Here is a 16462-nt window from a genome sequence, read left to right as displayed (position 1 = left end):
TTCTGTATTACAGTTATACCATTTCTTCTCTGGACATTTCTCTAACTGAACCATTTAAACTACTTGGTGGATTTTTACCAACATTTCAATATGACAAGCTGGTGAAGATCAATCCTTCATTAATTCCTGGCTTTAAAAAACTGCCAGAAAGGTAGAAATCCATAACAATGTAAGCTGGCCTTAAGCCTAGGCTCAAATACTGCTTTGTAAAAGTTTTGCACATAAACTCCCTGGATTAGTTGGGATTGGCGTTTCTTACTAAAATATATGAAAAATCCACTCTTGTGATCAATGCAAGTAAATTAAGGAGCTAAAACAAACTGTAATAGATGTCATGATGATACAATTCTCTCTGGGGAAAAAAAATCATTCATAGGTAGCTTTAAAAAATGTTCAAAGACAAATGAAAATCTTATTTATCAAATAACAGCTAGAACTTAACATCTGCATTAAAATAGTTCCCCTTGGCAGAAGACATCAGACCATCTAAGCAGATCCAGAATCAACGGACTCTTAACCACTACCACCTTGTCCTGAGCCATCATGTCACTCTGGACTGCAGCAATAACCTCCTAACGGGTCTCCATACTTCTGCCCTTGACCTACAGGGTATTCCCAAAATAGCAGTCAGAATGATCCTGTTAAAATGGGAGTCAGTGCCCATCATTCTACCCGTGACCTAGGGAAGGTGACTGTCCTTATACTGGACTATACAGCCCAATAGAGTCAGCAGGGTGTTCCTCCCGCAATCTCTCGTCCTATTCTCTGACCTCATCTCCTTTGTCTCCCTCAACGCTCCCTCTTGGTCACTTATTCCATGTACACTGGCCTCATGTTGTCTAACACGCTGGAGGAATAAAGACTCCTGGTATGGAGTATTTATTTGCCACTCCCTGCCCTGGAGTGCCCTTCCCTCAGGTACCACAGTGGCTCACTCTCTTACTTCTTGGCACACTGTGGGGATTTAGCCACTACACATTCACTAACAGGACTGAATTACCTAGGTCCCATGTGGCTACCTCCTTCATCTGCAAGAACAAGACCAGCAAGCAGAGGTCACCGGCTGCTTGCCTATTCACACCCTCTCACCTTAGAGTGATTTTAGGCAGGGCTGCAATTAATGGCCACATGCTGGGTATTGCAAAATTTTCAAGGTTGCCTTTCATGGTGAGGTCTCTATGAACAGTGCCTCTGGAATATAAGCAACATGGCAGCCCTGGTTTAGATCTCGGAATGTCCCTTGGAATATGACAAATAATCCAGACATCAATCATGCCTTCAAAGATACCTTAATTCCAAAACAATCTAAACTATGCCATTTGGCTAGAATCTATTATATGCTATTGTACTGTGGAATAAATTCAATGGTCTGGGAAAAGGAAGAAACTACAGAATTATCGTATCCAACCCAAGAAATGTATACCGTGCTTAACACACATAAGATGTAGCGATACTTGTAGGAGAGGAGGGGGGAGGATGAATGCAACACTTATCCTTGAATCAGTTCCAACTTAACAGAGAAAAGAGATGATTATGGAGATAGTTTAAGCACAAATATATATATAAACTTGAGATATAAACTTTGAGGAGATTAAAAACTTGATATAAACTTGAGGAGATGCAAGGTCTCACAGGCTAATGCATCATATCTGGATGGAGGTAAATGTTTGGTTTTGCACAACTTATAATTAAAATTGAGTATACATAGAGTAAAGGTGACAAGTAAGGGTACCACTTGAATTTTTACACAGTGGCTCCGGTCATATAATCATCAGCCAGATCATAAAAAAGAATAGCCAGAAGCACTTGTCTAAACTTTTCAAAGATTCAGATGGTTGGAGCAAGGAAAGAGCCTGGAAGATGGAAATACCTGGGCTGATTTTGGTGGTATCTACGGGTAACGAGACAGGTGGATCAGGTAGAACAGAGTAAGCCCTTTAAGGAGTGTTTCCATTAAGGAAGGTGAATAACACACCCCTGATGAGACAGGGTAGGGAATAATGCAATGCTCAGGATTTAAACCACCTGTCCAAAGGAGATGCTGCTCAACAGAGGTTGTTAATGTATGCTAATTAGACCCAGGAGAATTAAAATGTGGAGGGGAATCATCTCTTTTGCTTCTCTGAAGGGATGCTTGTTGAATGTCTCTCTGAGAATCCCTTGCATTTTTAGGTATGTTCTTAATTCTTTTTTCTTTCTTTTTTTTTTTTTTAAAGATTTTATTTATTTTTAGATAGAGTGCACGAGAGAGAGCACGAGGGAGGGGAGGGACAATGAGAAAGAGAGAAGCAGGCTCCACACTGAGCAGGGAGTGGATATGGAGGCTTGATCCCTGTACCCTGGGATCATAACCTGAGCCGAAGACAGCCGCTTAACCAACTGTGCCACCCAAGCACACCTTTTTCTTTTTAAAAGTAATCTCTATGCCCAACATGAGACATGAACTTAATGACCTTGAGATCAAGAGTTATATGCTTTACCAACTGAGCCAGCGAGGCACCCCTGCTCTTACTCTTTAAAACCAGTCACTCTCAGGGCACCTGGGTGGCTCAGGCAGTTCAACAGCTAAACATCTGACTCTTGATTTCAGCTCAGGTCATGATTTCAGGCTCATGAGACTGAGCCTCGTTCAAGGCTCTGCATGAGACTGTCTCTCTCCTCCCTTTGCCCCTTCCTCCGGCTCTCACGCACGCATTTTCTCTCTCTCCAATAAATAAATCCTTAAAAAAATACATAAAACCAATCTCTCTCTTCCCTTCCCTTCTATTAGTTTTGTTGCTTTGTGTTTTTGTGCTCTTGGCAGCTTGACTTAATAACAGCTCTGGTTTATTGAGACAAACCCAATGTGATAAATGTGCAGTAGTTACTGGCCAAGAAAACAGGTGGGCCAGATGAACAGGGAAAGGATGCCCAGGAGAGCAATCCAGACTGCTCACTTTGAGGTTGGGAGGGCCCAGATCTGTCCCTATGTGAACATGAGACCAAAAATTTGCCCTGAAATGGACAGGTGGCAAGGAAGGTGTCTACGGCAAAGGAGATTAGAGGAACAGCAGGCCAGGGCTCTGTGCTCAAGCAGAAAGGAGGTCAGGAGGGCTAGGGATGCTTTACTGCATTTATTTCTCCCCTGACTCTTTCCAAAAGGGTTATGAGATGCCAGAAAAACCACTGAGGGGTCAGAAGACTGTCAGATGGAGAGCAGGAAGTAGAGGGAGGCAAGGAGGACAAGAGGCGGGGCTGGGGAGGAAGTAAAGAGAAGACATTAGGGAAAGAAGCAGTGGGGGAGGGGCAGAGAGGGAGAAGCAGCATACCCCACTAGAGGCGTAAGTAATACATAGATTTAATGGCGATCAAGTGCACCATAGAAAGGAAAACAAGTTCATGCTAGGCTTCAAACAATCTAAAGAGATTCACCATCTAAACAAAGGGCAAGACATAATCCAATGAGGTTGGGACCTACTCAAAGATACAGAGATGGGTGGCGTCATTTCTTAGACAAGGGCAATGCAAGGAAAAAGACACGACAGACGTGAGGGGTCCAACACAGGGAAAGTTAGTAAGGAAGGGAGTATGCCTCTGAGATGAACTTGGGGTGGTAATGAGAATGTGGGGAGGTGACCCCAAGGGCCAGATGCTCACATCCTCTTCCTCGGAGGACCTCCGCGTCTTCTCCTTGCCCTCCCACACCATCTCAACGGGCTCTTCTGACGTATTCATTTATAGACATGTCACTAAGGCACAGAAGAGTTAATGACAGGGTAGCAAACTTCAGAACAATTGTTTTCAATTAAGAGGAAGGCAGAACATAAACAAGAATCTCAAAGTGCGCTCAATTGCTAAGTCAAATATCTAAGACGGGAAAAACCGTCTCTCTCTTTTTTTCCCCTCTCTGCCTTCCTTGCTTCCCCACTGCCCCCCGCCCCGCTCTGTTCCCAATTACTTGTTCCTTATAATATCCATCCTTCTTGCAAACAGTTACTCCTTTTCTGTCCGGATGTTGATGGAGACAGATTCCTCTTTTTCTTAGAATCTAGATTTTTGCCTCCTCTTCCCCTAATTTCTGCCTCTTTTTCATATACCTTATGCAAAAATTTCTCTATACGATTTGTTCATTCTCCAAGATATTATTATGGGTTCTATTATATTTAAAAATAGGTGGCCATTGTTACAAGTTATTGAGGATATATGACACGCTAGTTCTTTTATAAAATTGTAAATGAATCCTCACAACCTGAGGCATTTGTAATCATCTCCAGATTAAGAATTTGAGGAACAGAGAGGCTAGCAAAAGGTACAGCATGCTCAAGGAGTAATCAACAGAGAGGCGAGGAGAGCCTCATTCCAAAATCCCCTGTACCCTCTACTCCCTAATCTAATGCTTAACTTAGTTCTTATCATCCTGCTTTTGTGGCTTCTGGTGTCCTGAACAAAGATAGATTCAGAAGAATGCATATACGTAAATTGTTGCTACAGTCTGAATGTTTGTGCCTCCTCTCCCTCCCCCAACCCTAGTTCAAGTTTTGAAATCAGGAGTCCTGAATGGGATTAGTGTCCTGACAAAAGGACCCCAGAGAGCTACCTTGTCCCTGCCAACCATGTGAGGGCACAGTGAGACCATTAACGGGGAAGTAGGCCTCACCAGACACTGAATCTGCCCACAGTATGATCTGGGACTTGGAGCCTCCGGAACCGTAAAAAATAAACTTCTCTTGTTCCTAAACCACTCATATAAGCTATGTTGTTACAGCAGCCCAAATGAACTAAGACTGGACTGAACTGCATCACGTAGTTACAGTTTAAAACAAAGTGGATTCTAGTCCCATGCAAAAACTGGGAGCAGAGATGAGAAAAACTAAAGGTCAGCAAATTCTTCTCTAGTCACTCTTTCATAGTAAAAATACTGATGGGCCATCTTCATGTGGGGCACTGCAGCCCGCGTGGGACTCTCCAAAGCAAGGCCACTGTGTTTATTTTCATGATTCTTTGATTTTGAGCCACAGTCTGTTCACTTTGCAAACAGGGATAGCCTGCCTGTGTTATCAGAAAGAATAAATGAGAAAATGACAGCACGCTACGTGGGGTGAGGTCTGGCGCCCTGTCTCCTCATTCTTCCTTTCACTCCTCCTTACATGGGCTCCTTCTCTCCCTCTCCCTCTCCCCCCTTCATGTTCTCTTGAAGACCTCAGGCTGCCCTTCCTTCCTGAGGCCTCTAAGTACATGATTATGAGAGCTCCATGACTTTCTCCACCACCAGTCTGCCAAAACCTCAGCCGTCGGGGGCTCTGCCACCATTGGGGACCCACCAGGCTTACATTTGATAAGAGCATCCTTTAAAAACACAAGGCAGGGGCGCCTGGGTGGCTCAGTGGGTTAAAGCCTCTGCCTTCGGGTCCTGGGATCGAGCCCCACATCGGGCTCTCTGCTCAGCAGGGAGCCTGCTTCCTCCTCTCTCTCTGCCTGTCTCCCTGCCTTTTTGTGATCTCTGTCTGTCAAATAAATAAATAAAATCTTAAAAATAATAATAATAATAAATAAAATCTTAAAAAAAAAAAAAAAACCACACACACACAAGGCAAACCAGAAACATATCACAGGCTGAAGAGTCAAAGGAGGGTTCATATCCTTCCTTTGCCAACTTGCTGGGCCTTCAATATTGTCACATACACTCTTGATACCTTAAACCCCACATCTGTAAAACCAGGACAGTATTATTTCTGCACAGTGTTGGATTACCGCAACAACAAAAGATACATAAAAACACCCAGCACTGGTGCAGAGACATAATTGTTGAGCACTGAGTTTCAAAATAATAGCGCTAGCATTAATGAGGACAGATGTGCCCAGCATGACATCAAACGCTTTTCTTCATGTAAATTCTCAAAACGCTGGCGTCAGGTCATACCATATTACTCAAATTGATTTAATCAACCTAATATTGTGAAACATCTTATAATCTTTGTATATTTTATCTTTATTTTTTTTTAAAGATTTTATTTATTTATATGATGGATCAAGATCACAAGAAGGCAGGGAGGCAGGCCAGGGAGTGGGGGGGAAGTGGGGGAAACATGCTCCCCACTGAGCAGAAAGCCTGATGTGGGCCTTGATCCCAGGACCCTGGGATCATGACTTGAGCCGAAGGCAGAGGCTTAACCCACTGAGCAATCCAGGCGCCCCACGTCAAATATTTTAGAATGACAGAATCAATAGTATTTTTTTGTTAGATTTATGATAAAATATGGTGGGTACTATGGTCCGAATGTTAGTGTCCTCCCCAAATCCATATGCTCAACTCCTAACACCTAAATTGATGGTAATAAATAAAAGGTGGGGGAGTGGTTCTCAACTTTCAGTGTATCTGATACATATTTTATGTATCAATAAACCTACCAACAGAGCATGTAAGCATCTCTTTATCTCCTGTATTGATTAAGAGACAGTGCAGTGTAACATTCAGGAATACCTTGGTTCAAATGTTGCCCCTACTATTTTTTTTTTCTTTGTTTTTTAAAGATTATTTATTTATTTATTTGGCAACAAATAGGCAGAGAGGCAGGCAGAGAGAGAGGGGGGATAGCAGGCTCCCCGCTGAGCAGAGAGCCCAATGCAGTGCTGCCCCTACTATTGAATGACTCTGAGATCTTGGGGACTTTACCTTACAGCTTGATGACTTCACTTTCCTCATCTGCAAAATGAAGGCAGTCTGGTAACCTCCCCACTTGGCTTTTGTGGGGATTAGATGAAAATTCCATGAGAATTTCTCAGGACAAAAATGTCCTAAGTAAATGCTTTGTTACTGTTACATTTGATGAATTCATCATGAAAATGTGGTATTTAACAGAGAATTCAGGCAAGATGCCTTTTGCTTTTTATTCCTTTCTCATTTAATTTTTATACCTTAAATTTTACATGTTGAGTTCAGTTAAATAATTTTTGGATAATTACTTGTTTACTATAATTTTCTATAAACTATCTGAATGATAGTTTAAGTCACTAATTTTTTAAGATTTTATTTATTTTTATTTGACAGAGAGAGAGAGAGATCACAAGGAGGCAGAGAGGCAGGCGAAGCAGGCTCCCCACTGAGCAGAGAGCCTGATGAGGGGCTCAATCCCAGGACCCTGGGACCATGACCTCAGCCGAAGGCAGAGGCTTTAACCCACTGAGCCAACTAGGTGCCCCTAAGTCACTTATTTTTTACATTTTATCAAGTATATATTCCTTCATAATGTACATGTTAAAGAAAATATAAAATAGAAAGTAAGCCTTTCCCCCCCACCCCCACACACAAAAAAAGGCTGCCAGAGTCCAAAAACCGAGAACAACTATTAACATAGCTTGTTTGGTTTTCTTTTCTTTTCTTTCTTTCTTCTTCTTCTTCTTCTTCTTCATTCTTGAGAGAGTCTGTGTGTGGAGTTGGAAGGGGCAGAGGGAGAGAGAATCCCAAGCCGACTCCACAACCAGCACAGAGCCTGACACTGGGCTTGATCTCATGACCCTGAGATCATGACCTGAATCAAAATCAAGAGTTGGATGCTTAACTGAATCACCCAGATGCCCCTTGTGTTGCTTTCTTCACGCTATAGTTATTTTGTAAAATTTAATCATTCTTCATGTACAGTAACATAGGCAGCTGACTGTTATTGTATGTTCTTTATAAATGTAACTTAGGATTTTAAATATTTCATCAAATAGAAATAACACTAATGTATTTAATCATTTTTCTTTTTCAAGTATTTAGATGCTTTTCCATTTTTGCCTCTAACAAATAGCAATATTGTGCTCCAATTACAGGCTTTTGTTGATAATCTTTTGTTGATAATCTTAAACATAGAAGAAAAATATTTATTTAACATATGTTTTAATGAGAATTATTGAGAATAAATGCTAGAGTAACTTAAGGGAATATGTTGTTATTTGAATGTGAATCTCTTTATTTCTAATGAAATTCTGTATTTACTTATCTTTTAAAATCTGTTATATTTCCTCTTTGGGGAATTACTCATTCATGTCCCTTGGTCTTCATGTTCTGTTTTCCTTGCAGGTTTACAGCTTCTCATGTCTTACGTAGACGGATGTTTTATCTTGTGATTTTATGGAAATTATTTGCTATCATTTAACTCTTTGTCCTTTAACTGTATTTCTTTTGGAAATACATTAATCCTTTAATTTTTCCTCTATTCTTTGCTTATAAGCTTAAAGACTCCCTTTCCTGGTCTTCCCTTTCTATTCACGATGAAGTTTTAATTTTAAAAAGTGTTCAAACATATTGCACATAAAATACACACAGGTGTGAAGATTAAAAAGATTAAATAATATTAACCTATTAGACACATTGTAATAGCAAATTTAAAAATTAAAAAATCACAGGTAAGAAATGAAATAGTTTAGAATGATATTTAGAAATATCATGTTCTAATTATATATCTGTGAGCTGTCTGCGCTGTCCTTGGAGCAATAAAGGGACACAAATACTGATATTTTAATAAAATATTTTGGTCTTAAGCATTAAACATAATTGCATCTCAATGAAATTTTGGAAAAGCTAACCAAAATCTATTTTCAAAAATGTATTTTAAATCAAGGCAATACCATTACTTAGTTCATTATTTAATTTTTTAAAATTACTCTTGGAGTTTATGAAGTGATTAAAATATAGAATGCTACAACACAATCAACCCCAGTTCATTGCCATCCTCTGAACAGCTTTAATTACAATAATAAAAAATAACTACAGACCTCTTACCAATTCGACCTATCACATATTTTGAATTCCCCCTTTCAGTGTTCACTGAAAAAATATCAAATATGACATTTTAACAATTTCCTCCCGGACCTACTTTATTTTTTTTTTTTTAAGCATTATTTTGTTATTTATTTGAGAGAGACAGAAAGTGAGACAATGAGTGGGAGGGGCAGAGGGAGAGGAAGAAAGAATCTCAGGATGACTCTGTGCTGAGTGTGGAGCCTGATGGAGGGCTTGATCTCACAGCCTTGGGATCAGGACCTGAGGCGAAACCAAGAGTCGGTGGTTTAACCGACTGTGCCACCCAGGCACCCCAGGGCCTACATTTTAAAATGAAGTTTAAGAGCATCCTGAAGACAAAGAGACTATAATATCTATAATTGAAAGTCCTGTGCTTAGAAGTTGAAAGAGCTGGACTTTTCAAGTTCTTTTCCCACTATGAACGTTGAAAATTTCTGACCTAGAGAATCACATGGAAATTCTGAACTTCCATTATTTCAGTCAAATGGAGTTGAGATCTATTCCTACCTCACAGGGATTACATAATGATTGAAAAAGATCGGGATAAATGTAGTAACACATTTTCAGGTTTCTAAAATTGAGAAGTAGAGCCAAATAATAATCTAGATAATCATAATTTTAAAAATTCTACACTTCTTTGTAGGTTCAAGAAAAAGAAGGACAAAATGACTGTTCCTTTACATTAGAAATGATTTCATGGTTGCCCAGATCAGTCCTCTTCTATTACCAATGCTTCAATTCCTTCTATCATCCTTATAAACCCACAGTTGAAAAATCTTCAATGGGCATTCATTTCATAAGCTGATGGCTCTCATAAATTCTAATGTTCCTCCCATGGAGCCGGAACTATCTTCTCAGAGTTTCCAGCTATGGTCCTAATTCTGCCCTTGAACTATCTTCCAGACATATGCTGTGTCTTCTGCATCAAGCACTCTCCCTGCTTTATTGCTCTTCAATGTATCCCCTTGTATCTACAATTCTTTCTGGTGATCTCCTATTTATTCAAATATAGTTTATGTGTAAGTTCATCAGGCATAGTTCTCCTGCTCCCCAACCCCCCAAATCAAGCCCCCTTTATATTCCTTCATAAAACAACTGTAATTATAATTAAATGATCATTTTTACAATGTGGGCCTCCCTTACCAGTTTGGCATCTCTATTGGAACCTGTCTTGTTCCCTGTTGTCTCTCTACATCTAGCTTGATAAATACTGAGTTGGATGAAGAGGTTCAGGACTCATCACTATATAGCTGAACCCCTGGAATGAACAACTTCACCCCAGATTATAACTGTAATAAAGAAAATAAGGCTAAGGGCTTAACTCTTAAAAACATACAGTTAGAGGTTGATAGAAAAAGAAACCATCCAAGGTCTACACAAAAGTGTACTTCTCAAGAACATTTATCACAGTCTGCTTCCTTTTCCCTTTTTTGTTTTTGTCCTTAATAACTAATGAATTCCCATCCACCCAGATATATACACAGTAGTTGTCTTATAACAAATGCACATTAACTTAAGCTGTTTTAATCTACATAAAATTTACTACTATACACATAAAGAAAAAATTGTAATAGAATTATTCTGTTTGATAAAATGGTTTTCCTACTAATTCTTCAAAAAGAAAAATAAAAGAGAGTGACTTCTTGTCTTCACTTTTATTCTTTTGGCAGAAGCTTTCCACTGGAGCCACTGGGAAAACCAGGGAGAATCCCTTGAAGTACAGGCCCCATGACACTTCAAGGCACCAAATTCTCATCTTTGAAATTTATAAACCAAATTCCATAAAAATTTCATATGATTTGTTCCATATGGGCATGGGATGCACTGTAAACTGGATGACACATGAATGTAACATTATACTATTACTGATACCATGGTGTGAAACCTGTTTTCTACATATTCTTTAACATTTTTGATGCAAGATCACTGAGAAATTGAGTATATATTAACAACAACATGAAATCTTAGTATAGAAAAACATTTTGAAAGCTCACATCAACTCTTTCACATTTTACAGATAAGGAATCTTAATCCCAGAGATTACAGGTACCAGAAAGCCCTACATTTAACAAACTTATTGAACCAGTTTTATAAACCTATCCAGCTTTCTTTGTTGCATGCCATCCTGAAGAAAAAAAGACAATCTTGTACTCAACCCTTCCTCAAAAACACAAAACTGGTAGATTAAAAATACAAGTAACGGAGAGTAATTTTTAAAAAATACTTTAATTATTTATTTGTCAGAGAGAGCGAGAGAGCATAAGCACAGTATGAGGGACAGAGGGAGAAGCAGGGAGCCAGATGTGGGACTCGATCCCAAGACTGAGCTGAAGGCAGATGCTTAACTGACGACTGAGCCACGCAGGCATCCCAACTATGAGTACTTTTAAATACTGCCTTCTAATGATCATTGCAGTCAATATAAATTATATAATTAATTCTCTTTGTCTAGTCCCAAATGGATGGCATTTTCAAAGTCATGTGTATAATTAACAAGCAAATCAAAAGCACATCAACATACAGGAGAGAGAATTTTCAATAGAACAAAACTCTCCCATGCTGACATTTTCATGGGCATTTGCAAAAGTATTGGGAAAAAAAAAAGATAACAAAACAATGTGTATATCTTATTTAAATAAATAAAATTTTTAAGCTGAGGAAGTATTATTATTCATTCAATTGTGGGTATAAATATCCTAAAAATATCCATAACCAGTAAGTTGATCGAGAACTGATAGGAATCATACTATGTATCTCCTTGGACAAGAAATAATAAAAATGCTAATGGAACAACCTTTTGGTCTATTTTGGAAATCACATTCAAGTCTAAAATGGAGACCATCTCTAACTGAGCTCAACCAACATTTGTTGCACATTACCCTGTATAGGACAATATGCTAGATATTGATGTGCAAAAATGGAAATCATGGTCTCTCCATTCTCAATTGTCTTAGATATTTTTTTTTTCTTAGATATTTCTAAAGAAGGTAAGTGTATTCTTTCAACAAAATATTTACATTTCCACAACTGTTCCCAAGTCTAATCTATCTTCTCTTGACTAAAACACAGCAAGAGTTCCCCTAGACCTTTCCCTAATCCTGTCTTCTCCACACAGTCCCCTCCTTTGCCCTAGGAAGAAAATGCAAACTCCTTAGATTGATTGATAAAACCCCACAGGCTCTGCTCTGCTTTCTCTCCAGTCTCATTTCCTCCCACTTTCCAATTTGGTTCAATATGATCCAGTCATATTGGCTTTCCTTCTCTGCTGTGAACACCAGCTTGTTCTTGCCTTTGGCCTTTGAACTTTGTTTCTTCTATCTGAAATGCTCTTACCTGGCTCTTCAAATAGCCAGTTCACATGTAGAGATTTCAAACATCACCTTTTCACAGATGCTCTCCTTGACTCCTTGCTGCCAAGAAGCACCCTACTTCTCCCACATCACCTTCTTAAAATGACATCACACTATTTATTTCATACATAGCACTACTCACTTTCTGGAAATAGAATGGTACCTCACACCATCAGACACGTTGTATATACATTAAAGTGGATACAAGTCCTTCCCTAAACTTTTTAAGCTGAATTATAATTATATGCATTTGACATTCTAAAACTGCATAGAAGGACCTACTAATTAAAAATACCTACTTATCTACCTGCATATCTGCTTGGGTATCTCCCCATGTTGTGAGAGAAATGGAACATACTTTAGAGAAGAAAAGTCAATGGCAGTTATCAAGAGACTCAAAGGTTAGTTACTTTTAACTAACTTGGGCAAGCCAATTTCATTTCTCTAGGCTTTGGTCTTTAGGCTTTATTTGTACAAGAGAGGAATTATATCAGAGCATTTTAAGGAATCTTCCGGTTCTAAAATTTAGTTATTTGAAGTAGATTTCTCCCAAATTAAATGTACATTTTTTAGAACATAAGCACAGTCAGACAGGAATATCAAGCACTCAGTTATGGGCTTCCTGTCCATTTGTAGGTTATTTTGTCTTAACTACCACTTCTTGATGCTTTATCCTGAGTCTTTTTCATTTCCTATTCCAGAATGGGAAAAAGTATTGAAACTATTTCATAAAATTATAGGACATTATGTACTCATTCCTCCCATTAAAAATACACATATTTTTAATAGTGTATATCGCTAGAAACTTTAAAATAATCCAGGAGTGCTGAGTCCGTTTTTACACATACAGTTACAGAATGCGCATTATCACTATTTTCAAGTAACCTTTACAATAAAGGATTTGTTACACTTTCTGTCAAAACTAAATCCAAAAATTTCTCACTAATACCAAAACTGGAAAAAAAAATCAGGAGGATGATGTCATAGAAAAAAATAATAAAACAGAAGTGGGTAAAAACAGATAATTCATAATAATGAGGAGGCAAACTCTTAAAACGAACACAACAGTTTTTTTTCTCTTTGCAATTCCAATGAACCAGTAAGGAAATATAAAGGAATCAACTATGAAAAACCTAAAGCATATAATAAAATTATGGAAACAAGATTAGGAGATTATTAACTGGAACTAGTTTGAGGTAAAGGAAGCATAGAAGGCAAGATCGGGGAAAAAAATTCTACTTCAAAAGATGCAATAAGAAGCACTCAGGGAAAATAATCATGGACCTACTTTAATGCACAGTAGGGGTGCCCAAAATAGTATGCATGAGAAAATCTAATTTAAAATAGTTCATATGAGAAATCCTGTAAAAATAAAATAAATTCTGCAGCAAACTTAAATTAGTTGACTGCCAACCCAACATGCAATAACACTGCATCGTGAAACAAAATCTGGACTAGTTATGCAACAGCCCATGTGAAATTACAGGCTGCGTTATGCTGGAAAGATAAAGCATCATGACCCGAGATTTATAAACATATCCAAAATGTAAATAAACAAATGGACTTGTGGTTGGTAAAGTGCATCTTCCATTTTACTTTTTCCATTTTCCACACTGACAGCCTCTCACTGAATTTTGTTTTACCAACTGTAAAATGTTAGAAAGAATAACTTTAAGAAGGGTATTAGCTTTATTCCTTTAAGATTTAACTACCGTCTATCTTTCAGTTCACTACTCGATAATAACACATCAAAGCCAAGAGCGGTCAAAAAATCATCCCCCCCACCCCGAGAATCAGGAAAATTAAATGCTTTTTGATTCCTTGAAAGTCATGCCAACTACAAATCTGGTAGAAATAAGTACTCTTACCCAACACCAAACCAGCTATATACTTCACCTCACTTACCACATGACTCACTACTAATGACAGAGTAGAGTGTGACAGACTTGTTATGTAAGTTCACTCTGGGCTGATTAAGGCCAATGCTAACCTGAATGAGAAAGACATCTTTTACACTATTTATGGTTTATCCTTGACCCCAGTCTCAGGTATCTAGAGGACTGGGTACATTTTTTATTTTCCAGCAAGCTAGAACTTGTCGTCAAAATGTAAACCTCCAAAACTTCAAAATGATAGATCAGTGAATAATACATTATCATTTACAAGTATAAGAGAGCTAATATTCTGGGTCCATACCTGCAAAGAGCAGGATGCTTTTCTGATGATCCCTTATTTACAGTTCACACTGGACTTGAAAGAGACAATTGTGAAAATGCCTCTCCCCACTGAAGTCCTATGAAAATTACTAATGGAAAATGTAACGCATAGCCCTCGAGAACATGACTGCTTTGAATGAGAAGCTAAGACTACAGCATGGGGCGAAATCTGGAGCAACGAAGCCCATGCCGTCTCAAAATGCTCTTTGCTGGCAAATCCTAAATCTTATACCAACATGAACAGTAAATGTGGGGGACGTGGAAAAAACTATCAACCACTCACCATAATGCATGTAACAGTTTCCTTTCGTGGGATCCAGCTCAATAGCCTTCAAGAAGAATTTTTCAGCCTCACTCTTACGACCCTTAAAAAACAGAGAAAATGGATGATTCAGCAGTAGATCGTGAAGGACCATTTACCTCCTGGGCCCAAATGAAGTAAGTAGACTCATGCCTACTTAGCAATCATCACACACACAAAAAAGTGTTTTGTTTTGTTTTTTAAATTTTTAATCTAAACAAGGATGATCAAGGAGAGTATGCTGAGAGAAACGAATGAAGTCAGAACCCTGGGAAACACCAAAATTAGAAGAAAAGACAGTGAGAGTGAGTTCATCAAAGAGATCAGAGAAGAGGCCAGGAAGGCAAGAGAAAAAAGTAAAAAAAAAAAAAAGGATTTCACAAAAACCAAAAGGATGAGATAGTTTGAAGGAATGGTGGGAAACATCATTTTCATTTTCTATTTTATTATCTCCCTTCTGTTGGTTTCCTCTTCACTTCTTCTTCCTGGTAAAGAATTTGGAGCATTTTGGCTTTTGAGATGATTTTGTCCTAATGGCTCGCTTTACATATGAAGAAGTAGGTCACAGTTTGTTGAATCTCACACAACTACTGCTTATCTTTCATGACTAAAATACTCCTAAACCAGGATTTAATCTAAAGCTAGTGCTTCTTCCTAGCTATGGTTTTAATTTTAAGTAAGAAAGAAAGAAAAGAAAATAAGCAACAAGCAGGGGGAAAGACTTGTAGGCAATAGACTGACTTTTCATAAAATAATATGATTCCTGGTAGATCCTAAAACTGTATGCTCTTTACCGTGTTATAGCTTCTGAATTGAAATGGCCTACAGAGTAACACAAAGGGGTGGCTTGAGATAGAAGAGCCCCAAGGAGAACTTTCCCGGCGCAAGCCTGTCTTGCTCTGTAAGGCTGGAATGAAGAGTTCTGCTGTCTGCGTGGCAGCAAGGCACTGGGTGGTGGACATCTCCAGAAGTCATGGTCTAGAGTGAAGAAAGCTCATCTGATCTCCTTGCTCCTTCTAACTTATACACCATCTACCACAGCAACTTCAGGCAATGTTTTTCTTTCTTCAGGTACTTTTTTAAACTACTGCTACAGAGATAAATCTTATAAAAGTATAGGTGTGTAATTGACCTACATTCCACCATTCAACTTTGACTCACTTCTCTGTCCACCCCTCCCTTTTTGTTCATTCACTCATTTAAAAAATCACTGTCCCTACATCCTCTATTCACCATTACTCTCCACAGTAGGGCCCAGCCTACATATAGTTTCTACCGTCTAAAGCAGACGGCAGACAACTGACATCTTCATTTCTTCTGCTATTTTACTAATTCTACTCCAGTCAAGTAACTTCTCTTTAACTCACAAGTCTTGCAAAATACCCAATAATTAAAATTTTAATTCCCTGCCATATTTCTCATAACATTGTAACATCAAAGGAAAGTACAGGCAAAGGCTCCCTACACATGTCATACTTTCATGAAGTTAGTAAGACTTAACAAGAATCTTACAAAGTTAGGATTCCATAAAATAATTAAATAACTGTACTGAATCAGGCTGAGTAATGTGTAAGTTTGGATCATAGGTTCTAGGCTGGTAGAACAGCTTCCCCATTGGTGTAGCCATGTGACCCTCAGAAAATTATATCATCTCGTAGCTGTAGTGTTCTCTATTACATAATTGAAGATAGGTAGAGCACAGAGAATTTCTGGGGCAGTGAAACTATTCTGTAGAATATAGAAATAATGGACACATGTTATTATATATTTGTCAAAACTCATAGACAACACTAATGCAGGTTGATAATGATAGGAAAACTGTGTAGGGTCA

The 16462-nt window shown here is 38.5% G+C and overlaps 1 protein-coding gene across 2 annotated transcripts in view; it reads right to left on the bottom strand.

The window, feature by feature from the left end:
* The window catches only part of TMTC2 (transmembrane O-mannosyltransferase targeting cadherins 2), a 437325-nt gene that overhangs the window by 83404 nt on the left and 337459 nt on the right, over positions 1-16462 (bottom strand). For both annotated transcript variants that reach the window (XM_059186455.1, XM_059186453.1), the window contains one exon: positions 14614-14695. In XM_059186455.1, the coding sequence (XP_059042438.1) occupies positions 14614-14695 (82 nt within the window). The remainder of the gene's footprint in view (positions 1-14613; positions 14696-16462) is intronic.

The sequence above is a fragment of the Mustela lutreola genome, chromosome 8 (genome assembly GCF_030435805.1).
Source record: "Mustela lutreola isolate mMusLut2 chromosome 8, mMusLut2.pri, whole genome shotgun sequence".
NCBI classification, from domain to species: Eukaryota; Metazoa; Chordata; class Mammalia; order Carnivora; family Mustelidae; genus Mustela; species Mustela lutreola.
This window is presented reverse-complemented; position numbering and strand designations above follow the sequence as displayed.